The sequence below is a fragment of the Hydractinia symbiolongicarpus genome, chromosome 8 (genome assembly GCF_029227915.1).
Source record: "Hydractinia symbiolongicarpus strain clone_291-10 chromosome 8, HSymV2.1, whole genome shotgun sequence".
Lineage (NCBI taxonomy): Eukaryota > Metazoa > Cnidaria > Hydrozoa > Anthoathecata > Hydractiniidae > Hydractinia > Hydractinia symbiolongicarpus.
In genome coordinates, this window is record NC_079882.1 from 23,970,878 (window position 1) to 23,991,696 (window position 20,819).

A 20,819-nucleotide genomic window follows, 5' to 3' on the forward strand; every position below is an offset into this window, starting at 1 on the left:
TAAGAATTACGTCGAGACTTTTTTCTTTCACCATGTCTAGTTTTTAGGGGTGTTCTATCTTCCAGAGAATGTTTAATTCACAAAAGTTTGAAGAAAATGCCAATTACAGCCTGCCTAGCCAGCCATTTATATCAGCGTTCATAATCTGGTCACCACGACATAACCAGTGCAAAAAAAACATAATCGGACCATGCGTACATAATCCGGCTGTCCCGGTTGTAAACAGGCTGTTTTCGCAATCTGGGCAGAACATTACCTCAAAATCTTAACTTCTATTATTAAATATAGCTAGCTAGCTATAGTAGTATTCTTAGATCAAGATTAACATGCTTAAAATTTTCAACAAAATATTTGACCAACATATTTGAATTTAGCAACGAAAGATATGGAAACATGCAAGTTTTCAAGTTTATACACTAACTACAACTTCCTCATAGTAGCCAAACTTTTGATGTTTTATGAAGAAATGACCACACAATAATTCAGCAGCAGTGAAAATGTTTAACTGCAGTAGTGTAGTACCATAATGATCCGATTAAGCGCCCCCCCCCCTCGAATAAGCGGCCAAGTAATTTCCTCAAAGTTCAATAAGCGCCCAGCACTTATTAAGTGCCCCCTCGATCGGAATAAGTGCCCACCTGGACGAGGGTGCAGATAAGCCGCATACACGGAAAAAGTGCGAGCGTTTTCGGGCGAGTTCAGCGTTTTAAAAAAAATTCAGGTATTTGCCCGAAAAAATCCGCATGGTCCGAACAATGCCCGAAAAAAAAAAAGATTCACCATAAATGTAATGACTCTCGAAGAATTATTTAAAAAAGTATAAAAATTAAAATTATTATTATTATTATTATTATTATTATTTAAGAATATTTATACAGGATGTGCACTTCAATATAAAAATATTGCTATTAATATGCGTCCTGTTTAAAAGCTAAAATGTAAGAATAATCAATTAAAATTAGTTAAATATATTATACAATAAAATAAAATGAAAAGATCGTTGGTAAAAAGCATGACAAAAATTTGAAATAAAAAGAGACGGTTCGACTAAAACACTACGTAAAGAGATGTCACCAGCGTGGTAAGGCAAACAAACGAGCCACCAAGTACCATATGTTCAAGAAACATTTGCCAACGTGATGAACATAGGCCACTAAAAGAAGACTCCTGGAAAGTAATGTAAAGTATGTCTATTACAGACAAAAATTACAATGCAAGCACCGACCTCGTTTCGAAGAATAATAGTGTAGATCCTGGAAACGAGGTTGGTCAAGCATGATAGTGCTCGGAAACAAGTTTCTTAAAAACCAAAAAACTCTCCTCTTGCCTTATTTTTATAGGCAAGGAATTGTATAATTTCACTCCCATGGAGAAAAAACCAGACGTAGCGAACTTCAGCTTAGTAACAGGAACGTGGAGCAGAAATCCGCTATTTCTGGTTGCTCTTCCGTGTGTGTGGATCTTAAAATAATCAGTATAACTTTCACAAATTTCATTTGTCAGACATTTTTTCACCAGTATCACTGCATGTTTATATGTATTTCGTGGATCACCGTAGGTTGTTTCTCTACCACTATTTTTGCTGTAAGTCTATCGATACTTTGCAGCTTGTTCAGTTGCGTGCGATTTAAATTCAGATTAACAGCACAATTATACGTAATGCAAGGTAACACCATTCCCGTGTATGCCTTCAGTTTAGCTAATGGTGTCAACATCTTCGAGATGGAGTTCATCAAACGTAGTTTGCCACAGGTTTTTCTGTACATTCGATTGAAATTGCTGTTCAGTGATAAGGTGTTGTCGAGGATTGTTCCTAGGTACTTGTATTCTTTGGTGGCTGGAATAGGTGTTTCGTTGTAGTACAATGACAATTCATCTCCCCATTTGGTCAGTTTTTTAGATGTACCGAATAACATTGACTCTGACTTGCCTTTTTTCAGGTTTTTTCAAGACCATTTTCTTCAAAATACGAAGATACATTTTTCAAGTCGTTGTTTAATAGATTTTCAATAATACATTTGTTTGCTCCCGCTATGTATATGACTGTGTCGTCAGCAAATTCGATGTCGATTGAATTTTGTAAACATTCATTGAAGTCATTGAAATACACCAGAAAGAGTAACGGTCCTAGTATTGACCCCTGAGGCACTCCACATGTCACACTCATCAAGTCAGATTTGGAATTTTCAACTACACACATTTGTTTTCTATTAAAAAGGTAGTCACTAAACCATTCGTGAGTTGTACCATTTATACCATATGATGATAACTTTTCTAGAAGAGCTGGATGGTTGAGCGTATCGAATGCTTTTGAAAGATCGATATACAGCACACCGACTAGGTTACCATTATCAACTTCTTTACGGATACTATCAGCTAGTAAAATTGTTGCGAGCTCTGTGGATCTGCGTCTTCTGTATCCAAACTGGTGTTCTGATAAAAGCTTGTGATTTTCCAGATAATCGATAAGTTGTTTGTGTACAGCTTTTTCCAGTATTTTGGACAGAACAGGTAATACAGATATTGGGCGGAAATTACCACAATCTTTTGTGTCGCCTCCTTTGTAAATTGGAATTACTTTGGCAATTTTCCATTCTGTTGGGACCGTAGCAGTTTGTAGCGATAGATTAATGATATGCGCAAGGGGGCCTGACAGAACAGTCGCTGCATCTTTCAAAATACCCGGTGGCAGATTATCCCATCCAGCAGCTTTTTTACGTTTCAACGATTGTAATTCTCTTTCTACAAACAGTTTGCTAACGTATTCAAACTTAAAGGTTTTGTCAGTTCTGCGGTCGTACTGCTTAGGTTTCTTCCAGATGAAATTTTGCAATGGAAATGCAGCTTGTTTGAGTTTTTCTGCAACAGTAGAATGAACTAACTATGTGGTAGCTAAGTTCTTAAAAGAACTGTTTTATGGTTTTTGATAAGATTTACTTGATAAATAACTTATATATAAACTTTATTACCTCCTTTCTCTTCAAGCGCGTTCTTTTAACTGTTGTCCGCCATGTTTATGTTACAAGGTGTTGCATTTCAGGAATGTTCTAGGCGCGTTCGGGGAAAGTTTGGGGGGTTTCGGCGGACAACCGTCAATTTAATTCGAAAAGTCACCCGAACTCGCCCTTATATATGCAGACATTTGCGGCTTATTGGCACCCTCTTCCATCTGGTAAAAGGTTGCGCTTAATCGAAAACTATCTATATTAAGAACCCTAAAAACACTAAGCTTAATTTTGCTACATCTTTTGTTTAGTTTTTAGTAAAAAAAAATATGAAAATTAGCGTTGTCTTTAATTTGTACAAAATTAGGAAAAATTTATAAGGGCTCAGCATTTTTTAAGCGCCCCCCCTCGATAAGTGCCCATGCGAAAAATCCAAAATTGTAATAACCGCCCCGGGCGCTTGTTCGGATTATTACGGTAAGTTAACTCTTACTAAACATTAGTGTTATTATTTGATTCTTCAGTTTGTCCTCTACATTCTTAGCCTTCGTTTCAAGTTCTGTTTTCAATCAACGTGGTTCTCAGTTTGCTTGAATCACTGCTATTTTGAGTTTGTTTTCAGTGGCCGCTTGGATGCATAACACAGTGCTAAGTATATATATTGTGCTTTGCAATCAAAGTGGACTTATGTGATGTGCGGTGATGTGGGAAGTTTCCAATATGAAAGATATGGATTTTGTTGGTTTAGTGTGCGTGGAAGAAGAAAAAGGCACAAGTTTTTACCATTTGTTTGGTTTATTGTTTTCACAACTTTACTGACTTCCTCAATCGAATTTCATCTTTTATAGTGAGTCAGTCAGGTGACACTAACTGATCATGTTTTTGAGGATGGGCTAGTTAATATATCAACAAAGTTCAGTATGGCATAATATCATAGTCAGCAACCATAATATAGTTTGACATCAGAATATATTTTAACTATCGTAGTATAATTCACTTGAAATATACTTTGATTTTGTGCCTCTTACCAATTGTTAGGACTAAGTACGAGTCTGAAAATGTGGGTATAGTGCTAAATTTGTGGGAAAAATGATCTACCAAAAGCACACTGGCATACTAATCTAACTTATAGCTACAACAATACAATGTACACGAATTGGTCCAGGCTAAAGGCATAAAATATGGGGTTCATGTTTTTTAAATTTTTTGATCATTGGTTGATTGTTTTATAGGCGAATTATAGCAGATATTGTCTGTCTTGTTTAAAGTTAATCTCTGGCTGAATAATTGCTCAAAAGTGAAGCAATGAATTGGTTAAACTTTAAAATTAAATAGAAAAAATAAAAATAAATTATTAGACAACGTATCTTAAATTCAAATTTGTGTTTGCATATGTTACATATATATTTTGTCCACATGTGTAGAAACTTTTATGTAAAGGCTGGCATATTTTCCTTCTTTTGGTTTATAGTAGTTTCCTCATGAACAAAAATATTCTGGAGACCTTTGTATTTCTTAGCACTTACAAATCTCCTTAACGGTTTATACTTTACCTCTCTCTTTCATGGTTACAATCTTGTTTATTTTAGGCCAAATATACATAATCATGCAAGAAGAAAAAAATGATGCTTCATATATTCATGTGGATCAGACACTGGCAATTATCAAGCCTGATGCTATTGAGAAATCTGATGAGATTGAAGACATAATCTTAAAAAATGGTTTCTCAATTTTACATGTAAGTGTAAGGTTTAATACTAGTGGGTGGTATGTTGATAAATCCACGGTTTCGCCCATCCTTTTATTTACTGCATTCGTGTGTCTTACTGTTACAGTTACCATTTTGCATGACAGACAGACGTATACAGGTATTATTATATAGACTAGCCGTTAACCTGTGGAAAAATCAACGAGTCCCCCGTCCTTTATATATCGCATTTCGTGTTTCTGTAATAGGACGCAGTTTTCGCGGACAGGCAGACAAAATACGGCTATTATTAAAGAGATACTGTGCATCATACAAAAACAAGAAATTGCTTTTCAAATTCTTATGCTGTTAATGCTTATAAAAGTTTTCCGTTGATAAGGAGCCAGGTCAAGATTTTGATTTATCATCAGAAAAAGGACAAATTGATTAAATTTGCCCTTTTTATAGAAGCTGTTAAAAAAATAAGTTTGTACTTAAAAAAATTACAAAAACAAAAAAAATTTAGAACCATTTATGATCTTTTGATATTTTACGATATTTTGTTAAAAAACAAAGCTTTTTTTGGAAAATCACTTTGAATTAAAAACCTTTCTATCAAAGCTTAAACCTATAAACTATACCAAATTAAATTTTGGTGTGAACAGTCTCTTTATTCGCATGTTTGTTAGTATGATCTTAGTATGAATTAGAAAAGAATTAGCATGCAAATATCAAAACTTTTAGAATTTTTTTCATGCAAATAACATGTGAATTGTGTGTTCTTGATCTATATGATCGATTTTTTTTGATTTTCTGTGTTAAAAGAAAACAACATTAACAAAAAGTGGTCATGTTGAAAATAACAATTTTAGAAGAGAAAAGTCTTTTTAAACAAGTTGGAAAGATCGCTGTTTTTAATCTAATTTCCTTAAGCAAAATGTCCACACTTTTTAAAGCTTTTTGAAGAAAATTATTTTTTGACCTTTTTTTCTTTTTTCATTATCTGGGTCATTGAAAATGAGAAATTCTAGAGAATTTCTTTATAAGAAACATCCATAGTTAAAAATTATTTTTACGATGTCGTGTTCTATTTGCTGTAAACACGTAAGTTAAGAAACGTTTTGCATATTTTAACAACTTAATCTATTTCTTCCACATGTTAAGAAACTTGAGTTTTGAAAAGATGAACATCAATAGCAGCAGATGGTCAATTTACTATAAAGTTCCTTGTGACATATTGTGCATACAAAATCTATTCTTTTATGCTAAACTTGGGCACTTTAAAAGAATGGAGGGGGATAATTGGGTAAGAAAGTGTAGAGTTTCTGGGGCAAAGCCCAGAGGCAGACCAAGAAAGACTTGGCAGGAGGTTATAAGGACAGACTTGATGCAAAGGAAGTTGAGTTTTGATCTAACACAATCTAGATCAGATTGGAAGAGGGTCATTAATATACCCCGTCCAACCCATGCTAGCATGGAAAGCGAACGTTAAGCGGAGAATGATGATGATGATGACAAACAATGTTCCAAACAGTTTTGCTGTTAATCTGGTCATAGATGTATTTTATACCTCCATGATTTGGTAAACTTTAAGATATATCATTTCTTTGTTATTTAGAAGAGGAGAGTTCAACTTACTCCAGAACAAACAAGTGAATTCTACACTGAGCATTACGGAAAAATGTTTTTTCCTAGTTTAGTGGCATTTATGAGCAGGTAAAAACTGAGTTTCTGTGATAACCAGTAGAACTTTTTTATTCATGTTTATATAAAACATTGTCCTTTTTAGTGGTGAAATACTTGCAATGGTGCTCGCTCGCAAGGATGCTGTCTCACATTGGAGATTCGTTATTGGACCCACACAAACAGCCCAGGCTAGAGATGAAGCACCAGACAGGTTGTCTTCATTTGTGTATTTCTTTTCAATAGTCTATTCTTGAGGTGTTTGTAGAGGTCGTAACCCATTTCTTTAACCCTATTCGGTCCGGGGTTTTTCGAACATACTATGACCGGGGGGGGGGGGGGGGGGGGGTGGGGGCGGATTCCGCCCCCCCTCAATAACTTTCCATAGGATTGTTCAAATTGAATCAAACTTGGCACACTTATAGTACGTCATAAAAGGAACAAAATGGCGACAATAAATTTTTGCTTGCGTCAGCACATTTTCTGTGACGTCATCGGAAGCTTGAAAATTGTTAAAAATACCACTATCTGCTTAAAACATAATTACTTTTGTTCTAGAGCGAATTTTTACATTCTGTTTGAAGTTTCGGAAAGCTAAATAAAATTGTTTTAACATATCTTCCGGTTTTTACATGGATCGAATAAAAAATTGCCAAAAATTGCCCAAAAATCCGGGTTTTTTTCGATTTTCGGGTAAAATCCGAAAAAATCGGGAAATCGGATTAGTCACGTGTCAAAATTATTCGAAAGGATTCTTCTTGATGAAACAAAGTTGTGTTGCAAGTTTCAAGTTCTAAGGATAATCCTAACAGGAGTTATTATATTTTCCCCATTATAAGGATTTCATAGAGATTTTAGGGGTAGTTTCGAGTAATGGCCAATATCAAAGCCTCTGAAAGGTATGGGACCTAAACATTTAGCACGCAGGTGTCTAATAGATAAATGTTGAAACTCAGTAAGTATCATAGCCACATAAGAAAGCAATCAGGAGTTATTAAAAAAAACCCGTCAGGGGGGCGGAATCCGCTCCCCCCCCCCCCCCCCCCAGACCGAATAGGGTTAATGGGCCATATTATAGTCCATTAAGAATTTCTATAAAAAAGTAGACAAGTTAAAGGGAACCCGAGGTATAAAATGATGTTAGACTTATTATAGAGCTTAAAAAGTTGGTTAACAAGTCTTTTTAAATTTTTAAAAAAAATCTTTTCGTTTTCAAGATATTTAGATTTAAAGAATTTCAGATTTAATTATGCTGCATAAATTATGATGTTATATTTAAGTAATAGCAAATTTTGATATTTTTTCTCATCAGTAATTTTAAACCTGTTAAGGGATGTGCATTTAAACCTATCAATGCATAGATATTATAAAGGTAAATTGATTAAGTTATTTTTTTTGTTAAAGTGGCACTCGTTTTTTCACCCCAGGCCTCTTAATGTTTTGCTGACGACCCAATAACTTGGGATCGCAACTTGGATTGCAAAAAAACTTTCAGGATATATATACGCCCTATATGTTTACTCGCAAAATTTGATTGCAAACCAACATGCAGATCATAAGTTGCAGTTATTTTACAGTTCCACTGATCAATAATTTTAGTTGGCAGACCTTCAGAGTTTTAGGTTGAAACACAAGTAGATGTTTAACACAAAACACAATGTGAAACATGCGTGATATTATATTAATTCCTCGTGTATATGTTACTCTAACTTTTTTCACTTCATTTTTTTACCTAGTATTCGAGCTCTCTATGGAACAGACAATCAAAAAAATGCTGTACATGGCAGTGACAGTACAGAATCAGCCACGAGAGAGATTCATTTCTTTTTTCCCGATGGTACGACAAGTTTACTTTTATTCACTAGCGAAGTTTTAAAAACTATATATTGTCCTTAGGGTGCAAATTTGGTGATCACGGGAAAACGAAAAAACAACAAATAAGACAGTAGTGGGTATAGTTTGATTCCGTACTCTGAAAATCTTTCCTCTTTCTGCTAAGCAACATTTAAGAAACCTTTCCATCAAATCTAAAACAACGGTTCACCAACCGTAGCACAGGTTAAAATGCTTTTATAAGTTAGGTCCTAAAAATAGGAGATGGAAAATCAACGAGCACTGAGTCCTAGTTTTAACCGCGTAAAACAATCGATGAGAATGTACAAACTTTGCGAAAATTAATTCTCTGTGAATTTATTTAATAAATGGTCGATCGAATTTTTTGTAGCGCCTTAATATGACTTTTGAAAATACTAAATGTACATATAATAAAAAATTGTCCAACTGTTCTTCCCTTTAATTGTACTGACAAAAATTTTTAAAATAGAATTTAATGTTTTAAGTTGTGATTGAACCACTACCAACCAGTCAGCAAGCGAAAGATTACCTAGCAGAAACTGTAAATCCAACATTGCTGAAAGGTCTAACGGAACTATGCAAACGCAAACCTGCCGATCCTATAGTATGTCAAATTTACATTTTATTTGTAATCCTATGTCCTAGTTTATTCTATGATTACTGTATTTGGTGTGATTCCAATATATACCACTTCTTTGTCGAGTTTGCGGATACTTAAAAATCGCAAATGTTTGACTAAAAGCTTAAAAACTATGTATTCCCATCTTTGTTTAACTTGAACTTTGTTTGCTTTCAGCTTCGTAATTTTCGAAATTAAATTTCGCGAATTTCGCGAGTTTTTGTTAATCTCGTGAAAATATTTGAAAACTCCTTATGCGCGAAATTTGCCAAAAATTATCTCCCTTGTAAACTTGGACTTGTAAACTTTGCGAAAATTAGTTCTCGCGAAAATTAAATTTTATTTTCAAAAAATTTCTCCCGAAAAGTAGTTATAACTTGTACCAAAAAGCAAACGACCGAGTATTAACCTGAGAAAATATATGTCGAACAAAACCCACACACACACAGCCTCAATGCTCCAGTAACATCACTTCTACCTTTGAAAAGTTTAGAACTAAAACTCATAGAGCCAAAACTCTGCATATTCACACTGTTATAAACAACAAACTCTGACGTACGATCTACTTTTACTCCCTTTCAAGGTTAATACAACTAAAAAAGATTCTATTGCTTTAGATCTGGTTATCTGATTGGCTTACTGATAACAACCCGAACAAGCCTCGTATTGATACACCTGGCCAATACCAAGTAGATGAACCAAGTGAATGAGTTTTTTTATGCTTTAAACATCATTCCTTTATATATGCCTGATACGATGTTTTGAAATAGACGGGTGGTTAAAATAACTAGGGACATGACCTTTCACAAATAATGCTACTATAAAAGAAAATGATAAACGTCTGGGGGTGCATTTTAAGTGAAAGAGTCAATGAAACCCCCTTTTGTTCTGAAACTCAAAATAAACCGTGTTTAAATGGGCCGCTTCCGCATAAATTTATATCTTGGCTAATCCATCTTGTATGTCTCTCTTGCAGACATCTTGTATTTTATTGGATTATATTTTACTGTTGGCTACAGGAATAACTTTTTTTACTTAGGCTATCCTTATCTCAGTTTCAGTGACTTCACCCCTTTCGACCTGAAAATTCAGTTTTTGCAAAGCACATAAACCATTAAAAACCATGTTATCATGATCCATGTTGTAATTACTATTTTGAAAATGTTAATATATATTTCTCCTGTAAATAGTTGTTAATGTATACAATAAGATAACCAGAGTTTAATTTAGTCGTTTCCTTTTCTCACAAAATTTCAATCCACAAAACGTTTTTTTAGAAATTATATTTTAGTGTAGATCCTTCTCCCTTCACGCGAATAAGACTTAAGGCTTGCTTTAATTTGACTGTAAGCAAAAATCTCGAGTTTTTTTAGTGCGTGCGCACTTGCACTATCTTGTTATTTTGTCAGCTTAATAAGGTCATCTCCCTACAACCCATGAAACTCACGAGTGGTTTAAAAATTTTGAGGATTACACTAACAAGTATTTAGGAAAAGCAAACCATAGCATTAGCCATATCTTTCCCGAGTCATCAATGTTGAGAAATTGGTAAAGAATTTTTAAACAAACTAGAGCTATGTGAATTGTTGTACAACATTCTACCTTAAATTACGAAGTTTGTATTAAGAAGTTGGTGAAAAAGTTCGGTTAAATTTCTTGCAAAAACCGTTTTGTCGCTTTAAGAAGACAAACTTACTAAAAGATCTTGTGAGCGTAGTTGCAGGCTTATAAAATATACAAAAACTTAAGAATACAGAAACCTAACATTGAGCCTCAGCCAAAATAGTGTTACTTATAAAACACAGTCCGTCAAAATGTTTAAAATTCTGACATCGGGCGAATATACATGTCTCTAAAAGAGACATGCCCTGGGGACGAGGTTGACTTGAATTTCTTAATGATTTGATTCGCGTTGATTTCGTGTAATTAAATCACCAAAATATAGACCCGTTCACACTGCGCACAATGAGAAATAAAATGGCGGACTTCTGGTGGGTAAAAGTTAGAAAATCAAACCTGATAGTTAAATGAGCAATTTAAAGGCAAAGGGGTAAGGAAATAAACATATTTTTCGTCATATCGACTAAAGAGATTACTTTTTTGTATATGCCAAAGTATGTAGCTTAACTATACTAGCCAGTCATCCAAGAAATGTTTTGCTGTTTTGATTTCATAATAGCTAGCTAGACTCTGTCAGTCAGGGAAATCCTCTTAATTAAGCTGTATAGCTTAATTTGGAGATCTCCTAAATAAGCTGTATCCTACAGCTTAATTAGGTGACATACATCTAAATTAGGAGGTAGAAAAATTTTTCCCCGATTTCTCGAAAAATGTAAATTTTAGCAGAATCACCGCTGCAGCTCTTTCATCGTCAGTTTGACCACTATATTATGAAAGAGGAACGGTATTTCCAGCACCCCGGGTTCAAAAGATATGGACTATATATAGACAATGCTTCATTGTTAGCGATAGTCTATTTAAGCTGTACTGCATCCTAGTTAGGATGTCACGTCATGTGATACATCCTGTTTAAGCGGATATTTTTAAAACTTCAAATTTAGCAGATCTCCAGGGTGCTATGAAAAAACTAATGTATTGGAGATGTTTATATGCATGTAAATATTGGATTTATTCAGTTAGATAGATGCTAAAACTCAGTTAAATGTGTGTTTTAAACAATATATATATAGTCAGTATATTAAAAGTTTAAATAAACTCAGTATATTTAAAATTTAGATCAAAAATTAGGGTCGGTCGGATCTAACACCAAATATTTGTGATGTCCGGCTTATTATGTACGACAGTTAGAAAATATTATTTCGCACTTATAAAAGGAACATAATCAGGGCAGGCTGGTTTATGTGCGACAGTCTAATATCATTTGTTGCTTAAAAAATAAACATGATCGGGGCTGGCCAGTTTTATATCATTTGTGACAAGCAAATTGGTCTGGTGGCAAAGTTGTTGTTGTCCTTAAATGAAATGAAATTTTGTGGGAACTAAATTTTGGGATTCGCAAGTTTAAGGTGGCAGTTACCCTTTTTTAGCTTCTAAATAGCTGAATTATTTACTCAGTGTTTTATTTATATCATTATTTTTTACTATTTCCTTAATACATAATAAAATGATGTTAACTTAACACTAAAATTGCTGAGTCAGCAGAAATTTCTATTTAAAAATGTATCATAAACAAGAAAAAATCGGCTTCTATGAGCTCCAACATGTTACAGTCTCGTTATTTTTCATTAGCTTTTGTTTTTAACCCTGGTAAAACGGTGTGCGGGTTTTTTTGTTCATTCTTTTTTTTTTAACAATAGCCTTTTGTTTTTTTCAAAAGATTCTTTGTTAGCATCCCCTGCTGCATAAAACGCTGGTAAAAGAAAAATATTCCAGATAAAAAGATTTGATGGCTGCATGATTCACCAAGCATGTCTGAAAATTTTAAAGTAAAACGAAAATGCTATCGAAAGTTAAAGCTCGGGAAGTGTAGCATAATGAAGATCGTCTAAAATTTCTACATAATTCGCCATCTTTGTTGTTACTAATGTTTCTCTTTAATAATTATGTCATTTCTTTCTGTATATACAATTTCGCAAGCGCGTAGACTTGAACTATATTCGGCAGAACTAATTAATTATATATGAATTTTATTTTAAAGAGTAATTGTTGAGGCTGAATATTTTTGGTGAAAGATAATAGTATTTTAGCCATAAAATCGTGACAAGTGTGTTATAACAGAAAAAATATGGATATATAGTCTGAAAATAACCTTTCGTAACTAATTATGTTATAAGAGTTACCAGTCTTTTTCAGGAGAGGCGTGCGATCATACGCGCACACCTTGGCACACGCCTGAATCGTTTCAGGCGTGTGGTTAATCGCACGCCTGAAAAATAAATATTGAGTTTTCAAAATCAATCTATAAAATCCATTTTGTTGTGTGCGATAGCAGCCCTCAAAATAATTTTTGGAGACTTGTGTCCGACCAAGACGGAAATCTATTGTGAAAACGTCCGATAGATTTCCGTCTTGGTCGGACACTTTTAGATCTCAGAAATTATTGAATAGTCCTGGTCCTTTTAATCCACGAGCAAGCCTATTCATAGCCAACCTGACCATTCTAGCTAATTCACCTACTCCTGACTTAGTTAAAAGAAATACGTAGACATAAATCTTTTTTGCCTGGCCCCTTCGTCGTTGGTAACCAGGTCTTACACAAGAAATCCAGCCATGCGGTTCTTAACTAATGCGGAGGTAAACGCCGACGGAGCACGGATGAAGCAAGTCTGCAAAACTTGCACTTACAGGCGGAATAGACACTTTATCATGGATTTTATTGTAGATAATTTCTTCATTTGACAAAATAATTGGAAACCATAGCAGGTCCGAATTTAATGGATTTTTTCTTTATGCCTGTAAAAACGAAACCCACAGGCGGTATAAATATTTTTCTGTAAAAAATTTGTTAAAGTATAGCTGGACTTTCTGAATGAATTTTGAAGTTTTACTTAAGTCACATGGATAAAGATTTTTTTTTAATTTGAAAACAAATCATATTTTTGCTTATTTGCTTGTGATGACCTGAAAAATAAACAATAAGTATAAAAATGACAGTATAGTCATGCATACTATTTCGGACATGTAGAAAAGGAAGTTAAGATTGAGAGAGTCCCTATACCAGTAGACGCTCGATCATTGTGTTTGGGGTTCACGATTTGAAACTTCCCCCACTTTTCTGCCGCAAAATGAATGCAGAACAAAAATAACCTCGGAGCCTGTATCACAGGCATAACATTCTTTGCACATGCGTTACTTGATTTACACGTGCGAATCATCACACACCATTCTCAAATATTCCTGAAAAAGACTTGGTTACTGCCACCTTAATAAATTTTCACCAAACTTAAACCCCGCAAACGAATAATTTATGTCATCCCCAGAATTCAATTCCGGCGAAAAATTAAAATGAACCCACCCATCCGCAATTTGTATTTTTTGTGACCTGCAAACTTTACTTTTTCCTGCATTATTATTTTTTCTGACGGAGACAAGAGGGGGACGTTTAAACTCGTGAACCCCAAACACGACAAATGAGCGTCAGAGCTAGCGACTCTCTCAGTTTAGCTTTCTTGTCTCTGATAGCCGAAATAATGTTGCAAAAATGAAATCAGTTTATTTTTATAGCATGTGGTAAGAAAATATTCAAAATGTAAATTATTGTTTCAGAGGTTCTTAATCAGTTTTTGTGAACACTACAACGCAAGTTAAACTTGAATGCATATATGTGTTCGATTTAATTTCTGTAGTTATTCAAAATTTGTTTCTTTTTAGATTGGTAGTATATTCTGACTACTTATGAATGAAATACAGCATGCTGCACCAACTGGTTTTAATTTTCATTGTTAATACTTTATTGAATTGTACTTATGCATTGCATTGGTCTGGAGCCACAGAAGACAAGTGCCAATTTACAATTAACGTAGAACTCACAATATATTTCCCAGACAATCTTAGACTATTTGTTAGCCAATTTAAACGTGCTAATGTTTCAGAATGTCGTTATGCATGTTGCACTCATGAAACTTGTAACGGTTATGTCTGGGATACTATGGACACAGATAATTGCAAACTTTTAAAATGCTCTAGTCAAGGCCAAGATTGTAAGAAAGCTTTGAAACCTTCAACTGATATCGCTATTGGTGAAGTAGGATTTATCACTGGCATAACAGAAGACAGCAGTGAGTGGTTTTAATCATTTGATAGAAATCATTTACATCTTTTATTGTCCACTACAACTGCTCAATATGTATAATCAATATTTACCCAAAATGCTTGATTATGCGCCCACCCTCAAATAAGCTTCCCTCTCAAATAAGTGCCCAGGGACCATTTTAAAAAGATAATGCTGCCACAAAGAAGGCACTTTTTTTAATATTTTGGAAATTAGAAAAAACAGCTTTGTTTTAAAAATAATCTACAGCATGAAATTTTATGTCAAAATGGTTTGTCACAATCTTTTTGTATAAGCAATCTGAGCATTAATGTTCTTAATAGCGAACTATTAAGAACATTAATGCTCAGAATGCATATATAATTTATTTCTATTTTACCAGCATTGTAATTTCAACTTTTAGCTTTTACATAAAAAAACATGATTTTTTTATAAGCGTCCCTCTTGGTTTACCGCCCCGCTCAAGTAAGCACCCACCCTAAAAGTCAAAATCTTTAAATAAGCATTCAGTTCTCTTAATCACGCATTTCTACGGTAGTTTTTTTAAATAATTTTTGCTTTTCGTAGGTCCTGTGCCAACGTTACCACCATTTAAAGGAAAATCTAACACTCTTAGTGACAGCCTTACATGGTTGAGTCAACGCTTGCAAGGTCAGGATGCCAAGCCAGCTAATGCAACAAAGGTGAATTTGTAATTACTCTGTAACTCTGTTTAATTATTTTCAAAATTAGCAGTTTAGTGTCCAATCTTTAATTAAGATTGGGTAAAATTTTCAGTTCATAAAAGAACTTTTTTGATTTGATTTAAAGGTTGACAAAAAAACGCTATTCGGTTTTAAAAAATTAATAAACCTGTGTGACCACGCTTCACATAGTACATTTTTATAGCAAGTTAAAATGAGATGCTTTGGTAGCAAACCACTGTCTGTTCTGTCTTTTGTATATATAATCTCAATGATGCATAAAAATCAAATTTTAGAGAAACAATGTGGCCAGAGCAAAGAATCACACCACTCCAGCAAAGACTAGTTCGCCACAGCATAATCAAAGTCGTAAGTATACCTTTGTTGCCAACGAACTGTTTTGATGTCGTTATTTTAACGTAATTAATGCCTAATCTATGAACCAGGCACAGAAGCAGAAGTAGACTCAAGCACTGTATGGAAGATTGTAAAGAAAGTGAAGTAGACGTGAAATATACGGTTGAAGCAAGGATTTCGATTATTTTGATATTCTACATCTTCTATTGCTTCATTAGTTCTCTTCCTGTACACTTGCTACATGACTTTATAGTGTGAACATAAAACATCACGTACGCGGGGAATGTTTTGAAGACACAAGAGAAAGATAATGCATGATAATTGCAGTATGTTTTTCATTGGTTTACTAAAAAAAAAATTCTTGGGACGAAAGAATTGAAAACGTCTATTTTAAAAAAATTGCGTGTTACGTTTTGCGACTGTTGGCTACCAACATAGCTTAGTTAATGCAAATTCAGAGAAAGTCTTTTTTATATAAAGCAGGCAAGCCGGAGTATATTGGAACATATCTAAGCTAGATACACATATGCCTTGAAAGTAAATTAAAAAGGAGGATTACGATTAATACTAATAAAATCTATTAAAATTTGAAAATGACAGAATATCAGCATTTTTTCTTTCTTCACCAAGTTTAACATTTTAGACATTGTGACGAATGTTCTTTTGACCTTTTTTTCCCGACGCTCTCTGTTTTATTAGAATGACACTAAAATATAGCATAATTTCTTCTTTGTTCTCCTTTTCATAAAATTACTTTATTAAGTGTGAACTGCTTGCTTCGCGTTCTGCTTCACGCTTCAATATAAACCGAACGCACATGCTTACTTCACTTGCGTCTGCTTCATAGATGTGAACCAGGCTTTGTTTAATAGTTACAGATACACACGTCTGACATTCGAGTAGTCGCAGGTTATCGTTAGGATAATAAATTAACGGATAATTTAATTTATCTCGTGGCACGATTTTTTTTAAATAATTTCAGTTAATTTCAGGTACCGTAACGCACTGAGCTCTGATTTAATTTTTCAGGTTTTAGGGCGCTCATTTGAGGGCGAGGGCGTACATTTTTTCTATGTATTGCACTAGTTGTTGCCATAGTGTTTTTAAGAAAAATCCTGTACGTGTCTGGCACTTGACACGACGCATGCGTGAATTGCTCTGATTTCAAAAATAGTTAAATATTTATACATATGTTGGTTGTAATCTCTGGTTTTGTGTTTACCGACCTGATACTTTAAGCCATGGTGCGCGAAGGTAGACTTTATTACTAAGTGATTTTTTTATTATTATTTACGTTTCCCATCGAAAAATTGTTAAAAGAAAGAAGTCCTAAATTCCCACGTATGCTTCATACAACTAAATTATAAAACCAAGGCATTGAAAATAAGTGGAACTAGATTGACAGGGAAAACTTAATGTAGAAAAGTAAGACAAATAAAATTTTTATTACTAATAATAATGGAATAAAAATACGTGCGTAAAGAAGCTATCATCTATGACAAAAGTTAACGTTTTTTTTGACCCAAAAAAAATTTGTTCAGATTTTCCTGTGCCTATTTATGGTGGCTGTGGCACTATATATTGTCGTTTTTTGCGCTGTGTTGTTAATTATTTGGCTAATCGAGGCATTACATAGAAACGAGGCTACCGTTCTGCTGTACTTTGTTATTTCTTACTTTGTTATAAAATCGTATTAATGCTTAGTTCTTTGAATGAAAAGAAAACTAGAAGACTAATTTAGTATTAAAACTACTAAACTTCTGAAGTTTCACAACCCATTATTGCGGGCTTATCACTGGTCTTGGAAATAGGTTTAATATTTAGCTTGTTTAGTTTCAGCGGTTGTGTTGCTTGCGTTTCTGCACTTCAAACATGCGCACTAAGTAATCATGATCACGTGTATGACAACTAATTCTTTCAATTGCTTTTAATTTAATTGTTTCTATTTATAGGACCAAAAGCTGCCTCATTAAATACATCAACACGACAAAAGCATGACCCAGGTGAGTGTATAACACCCTCCATTTGTTTTAATGACAAAGTGTATTAGTACTGATACTCACGTCTAGCTAGGTAGCTATCAATGAAATGTCAGAATAAGGCGTGACTGTGTCAACACCCTCCATTGGTGTTGATGACAGTCTCCGTCAACGAGAATAAAGAGAATTGTTGAAATTGTATTGCTGAAAAATTAAAAAGGAAGAGTAATTTATGTGTACAAAATTAGTTAAAATAATTTTCGTACTTGTCTTTTCAGTTCGGCCAAAAAATACTCCCGCGCCTACGACCAACAGTGTTGTTCGCAGCTCTGTTGTTTCAATAATCGCAAAGGAGGAGAGCACCGCGCACACCCATACGAATGATATTTCTCTCTCCATTGCATTGCTGTTTGGATTAAGCTTTTTTGTGACGGTGGTGTTTATACTTGGTAAAAGATGGGTGGAAGGTGTTAGAGACCAACACAAACGTGGGTACACGCGGATATCTTATTTGCTTAATGGCGTGTAGTCCAACATGTAATTATATTTATTATTTGTTGTCGTTAAGAATTTTTTATAACATAATAGGTCTATAAGCTAAGTCCTGTTAAACTGTTCCTAAACGTCAGTTCTCTAACTAGATCATCACGCTTGAATTTCACAGCATTAAATTTAACTTTTAAGGCCTGGTGTATCAGGAGGCTTAGTGTAGTAAGAGGTCCTATGTAATAGAAGACCCATTGTAATAACTTATGATTATAAATTTTCTCATAATGGAACTTATCAGAATAACTCTTTAGTTTGTCCTTACTCGTATTCACCGTTGACCCGTTGAAAAAACAGGTTTTATCATTCACGAGCAAGAAAATGATTTAATTTTTTTGGTTTATTTTGTTTAATTTTCTGGTAAAAAAGAATTTTGTGGTTTTTTACTGCAGCGGTAAAAGCACACCTTGTAAAAAATTATTCGTATTTCAGTGTATAATCTATAAAATTATTTATTACTATATAACTTGAACAGATGGAAATGTGTTTTTTTTTTTCGTCATCCAGTGCACGATACAAACTTTTGTGAAGATAGAATGTGGGACGAAAATTGGACTGGATACACCCTAAATTGCGCGTTATTCATTTTTTTTTTTTTTCTACGACAGAAGAACAACTTCTTCGTTCAAACATAAATTTATATTTTGCATTAGTTTCATTCTAGCCTAAATACGAACCTTAAAACTTAATTTTTCTGCACTATTTACACGCTTAGGCCAACCTCGTCCCCAAACGCTTTTGCCATTTTGACAGCGAGGCCAGCGGCGAAAAAAACGTAATGTAAGCGCTAGCTTTAACATACGCAACAAACCCGGGGGACGAGGATACGCTTAGGTGTATGCCTAAAGCCTTTACGTAGTTTTTTACCTTTTTTGTGTTTGATTCCATATCAATAGCGTACTTGACAATTTCATAGATTGGTACCCACAATGTGAGGTGCGCGAAAAATCGTGTGCAAAAATGTTGTTTTTTTTCTTAAAATAATGTTTCTATTTAACTGGCGCGGAAATCACATATATATACGCATATTCTAGCTACATATGGTCTTTGCCTTGCCCTGTGAGTAATTGTTACTATATATGGAATGTTACTCATTCCTTGATTTTCTTTATTTCATTTTCTTTTTTGAATCTTTATAATAAATGATCTGTAGTGAGAAAAAGTAAAAACAATAAACTGGAGAACATATATACGCGTGTAACATCTGGGAGAGCTTTCTTAAAAAAAACAGGGGGTAAACACGTTTGCAAGATTACAATTCCACCTATTCTTTTTTGGGTTATGTAGGATACGGTTTAAAACGTCTTTTCGCAATCCCCTGTTCACGATAAATCTTTTTTGGTCAGATCACGTGTAAATTGGAATGACTCACACCAAGTAAGGTGTGGAAAGTTAGTTTTTTATTTATTTATTTATATTTACTTATTCCCCTCTTCTATATACGTCTTTTTAAAATAAAATGGTCACTTTCCTAAAAAAGAAAAATTACAAATTTCTGTTTTTTATTTTGAGCCTATAATAAGTTAGGTTTAAGATTGCGTAAATATATAAAAATTTTATTTGTGTAATAATTTTCTCCCGAACCCCCTTTTTCATTATTCTCTATTCTTCTAATTTCATCCATGACTCATGCCAACTGATTAGATGTTCCTATCTTTCTTTTGTTGTTTTCTCGAAGAAAAAAAAATGAATGGAGCGTGAAGGTGCTATGCAGAAGATGTTGTATTGGACGTAAAACCGAAGCGCTGCAAATTTTGTGTAAACGATATCTGGTGTGCGATTGTAACAAAGGAACAGATTCGAAAACGTGTTGTTTTTAGAAGGGAGCATTTATCTGAAATCTGACCTGAAACCAGACAGACATACATTTAAAATGTTTCATCATAGGTGTATTATTAAGCTCAAATCTGTCTCGTGATTTTCTTTTGTTTATTTATTTTCGATATATTTTTGCGAAGTCAGGATTTTAACCGCGTAGGTTGAAATCGGCGGGATTGTTATCGCTTACTTCACCTCCTCGATGTCAACAAGGAAAAAGCTCCTGGGAATGAGGTTGGGTAAAAAAGAATGTATGAGACTCCAAGCGAAAAAAAATTATCCCTGCTAATTTCATTCTTTCGAGAAATCCCTATGATTTAATTTTTGAAAGCGAAACACGCGTACGTAATAAAAACTGACTTGAGGTGACGCATACAAAGTTTCATTTCGTGAAAATACGCTACTAAATGTTAACTTGAAAAAAGCTCAAATAATGTGTTTTTTGTTAACTGGACAAAGAAAGAAAGGTGGATATTTGTGGAACCCTCTTTTTTTAAAAAAAACAACAACAACAAAACTATTATTGTTAATTCTCTTTTGTTCTTAACAATAGACCTATTGTTTTTAACCTGAAGGCTCAGCCTGATATTGTCATTAAGCATGTTCTTAAATAAGGAGAAATATGTGTGCTAGAACAGGTCCGAAAAATCTGTATTATGTAGCTAACCATTTTTCAATGTCTTCGATGTTATCATTTATCTTTTTCTTTAGTAATTAATTTTATTATAGGGTTGGAAATCTATCCTAAATATGTATATGTCCTTAATTGAGTCTCTATTTTATTCAAGGGTTATTCACACAACGAAAAGTGTACGCTATAATCACATTTAGATTGTACCTCTAACCCTACACCTACGCTCTGGTGGAACGCATATGGATGAAAAATCGGTTCAAAATATTCTATTTCCCGAAAATCA

At 34.0% G+C, this 20,819-nt stretch overlaps 2 protein-coding genes across 2 annotated transcripts; both read left to right on the top strand.

Moving 5' to 3' along the window:
• Positions 1–3,586: 3,586 nt before the first annotated feature.
• LOC130655561 (nucleoside diphosphate kinase homolog 5-like) lies at positions 3,587–9,975 on the top strand. Its single transcript, XM_057458334.1, has 6 exons — positions 3,587–4,683; positions 6,251–6,348; positions 6,422–6,529; positions 8,052–8,152; positions 8,655–8,773; positions 9,406–9,975. Exons 1-6 carry the CDS (start codon positions 4,510–4,512, stop codon positions 9,496–9,498), a joined length of 693 nt encoding a protein of 230 aa, XP_057314317.1. The 5' UTR covers positions 3,587–4,509; the 3' UTR covers positions 9,499–9,975.
• Positions 9,976–10,709: 734 nt separating this feature from the next.
• On the top strand, positions 10,710–20,723 carry LOC130655558 (uncharacterized). The gene is made up of 6 exons (XM_057458332.1): positions 10,710–10,838; positions 14,120–14,526; positions 15,087–15,202; positions 15,499–15,571; positions 17,512–17,562; positions 17,817–20,723. The coding sequence occupies exons 2-6, from the start codon at positions 14,148–14,150 to the stop codon at positions 18,065–18,067; spliced, it is 870 nt and encodes a 289-aa protein (XP_057314315.1). The 5' UTR covers positions 10,710–10,838; positions 14,120–14,147; the 3' UTR covers positions 18,068–20,723.
• The last annotated feature ends 96 nt before the right edge of the window (positions 20,724–20,819 follow it).

Excerpts from the sequence above, each read along its gene's own strand:
- LOC130655561 (XM_057458334.1), top strand. The coding sequence starts at position 4,510 with ATGGTTACAATCTTGTTTATTTTAGGCCAAATATACATAATCATGCAA. Across the intron at positions 6,530-8,051 it reads AGAGATGAAGCACCAGACAG|TATTCGAGCTCTCTATGGAA; the intron begins GTTGTCTTCATT and ends TTTTTTACCTAG. Across the intron at positions 8,153-8,654 it reads TCATTTCTTTTTTCCCGATG|TTGTGATTGAACCACTACCA; the intron begins GTACGACAAGTT and ends TAATGTTTTAAG.
- LOC130655558 (XM_057458332.1), top strand. The coding sequence starts at position 14,148 with ATGAAATACAGCATGCTGCACCAACTGGTTTTAATTTTCATTGTTAAT. Across the intron at positions 15,203-15,498 it reads AGCCAGCTAATGCAACAAAG|AGAAACAATGTGGCCAGAGC; the intron begins GTGAATTTGTAA and ends ATCAAATTTTAG. Across the intron at positions 17,563-17,816 it reads ACGACAAAAGCATGACCCAG|TTCGGCCAAAAAATACTCCC; the intron begins GTGAGTGTATAA and ends TTGTCTTTTCAG.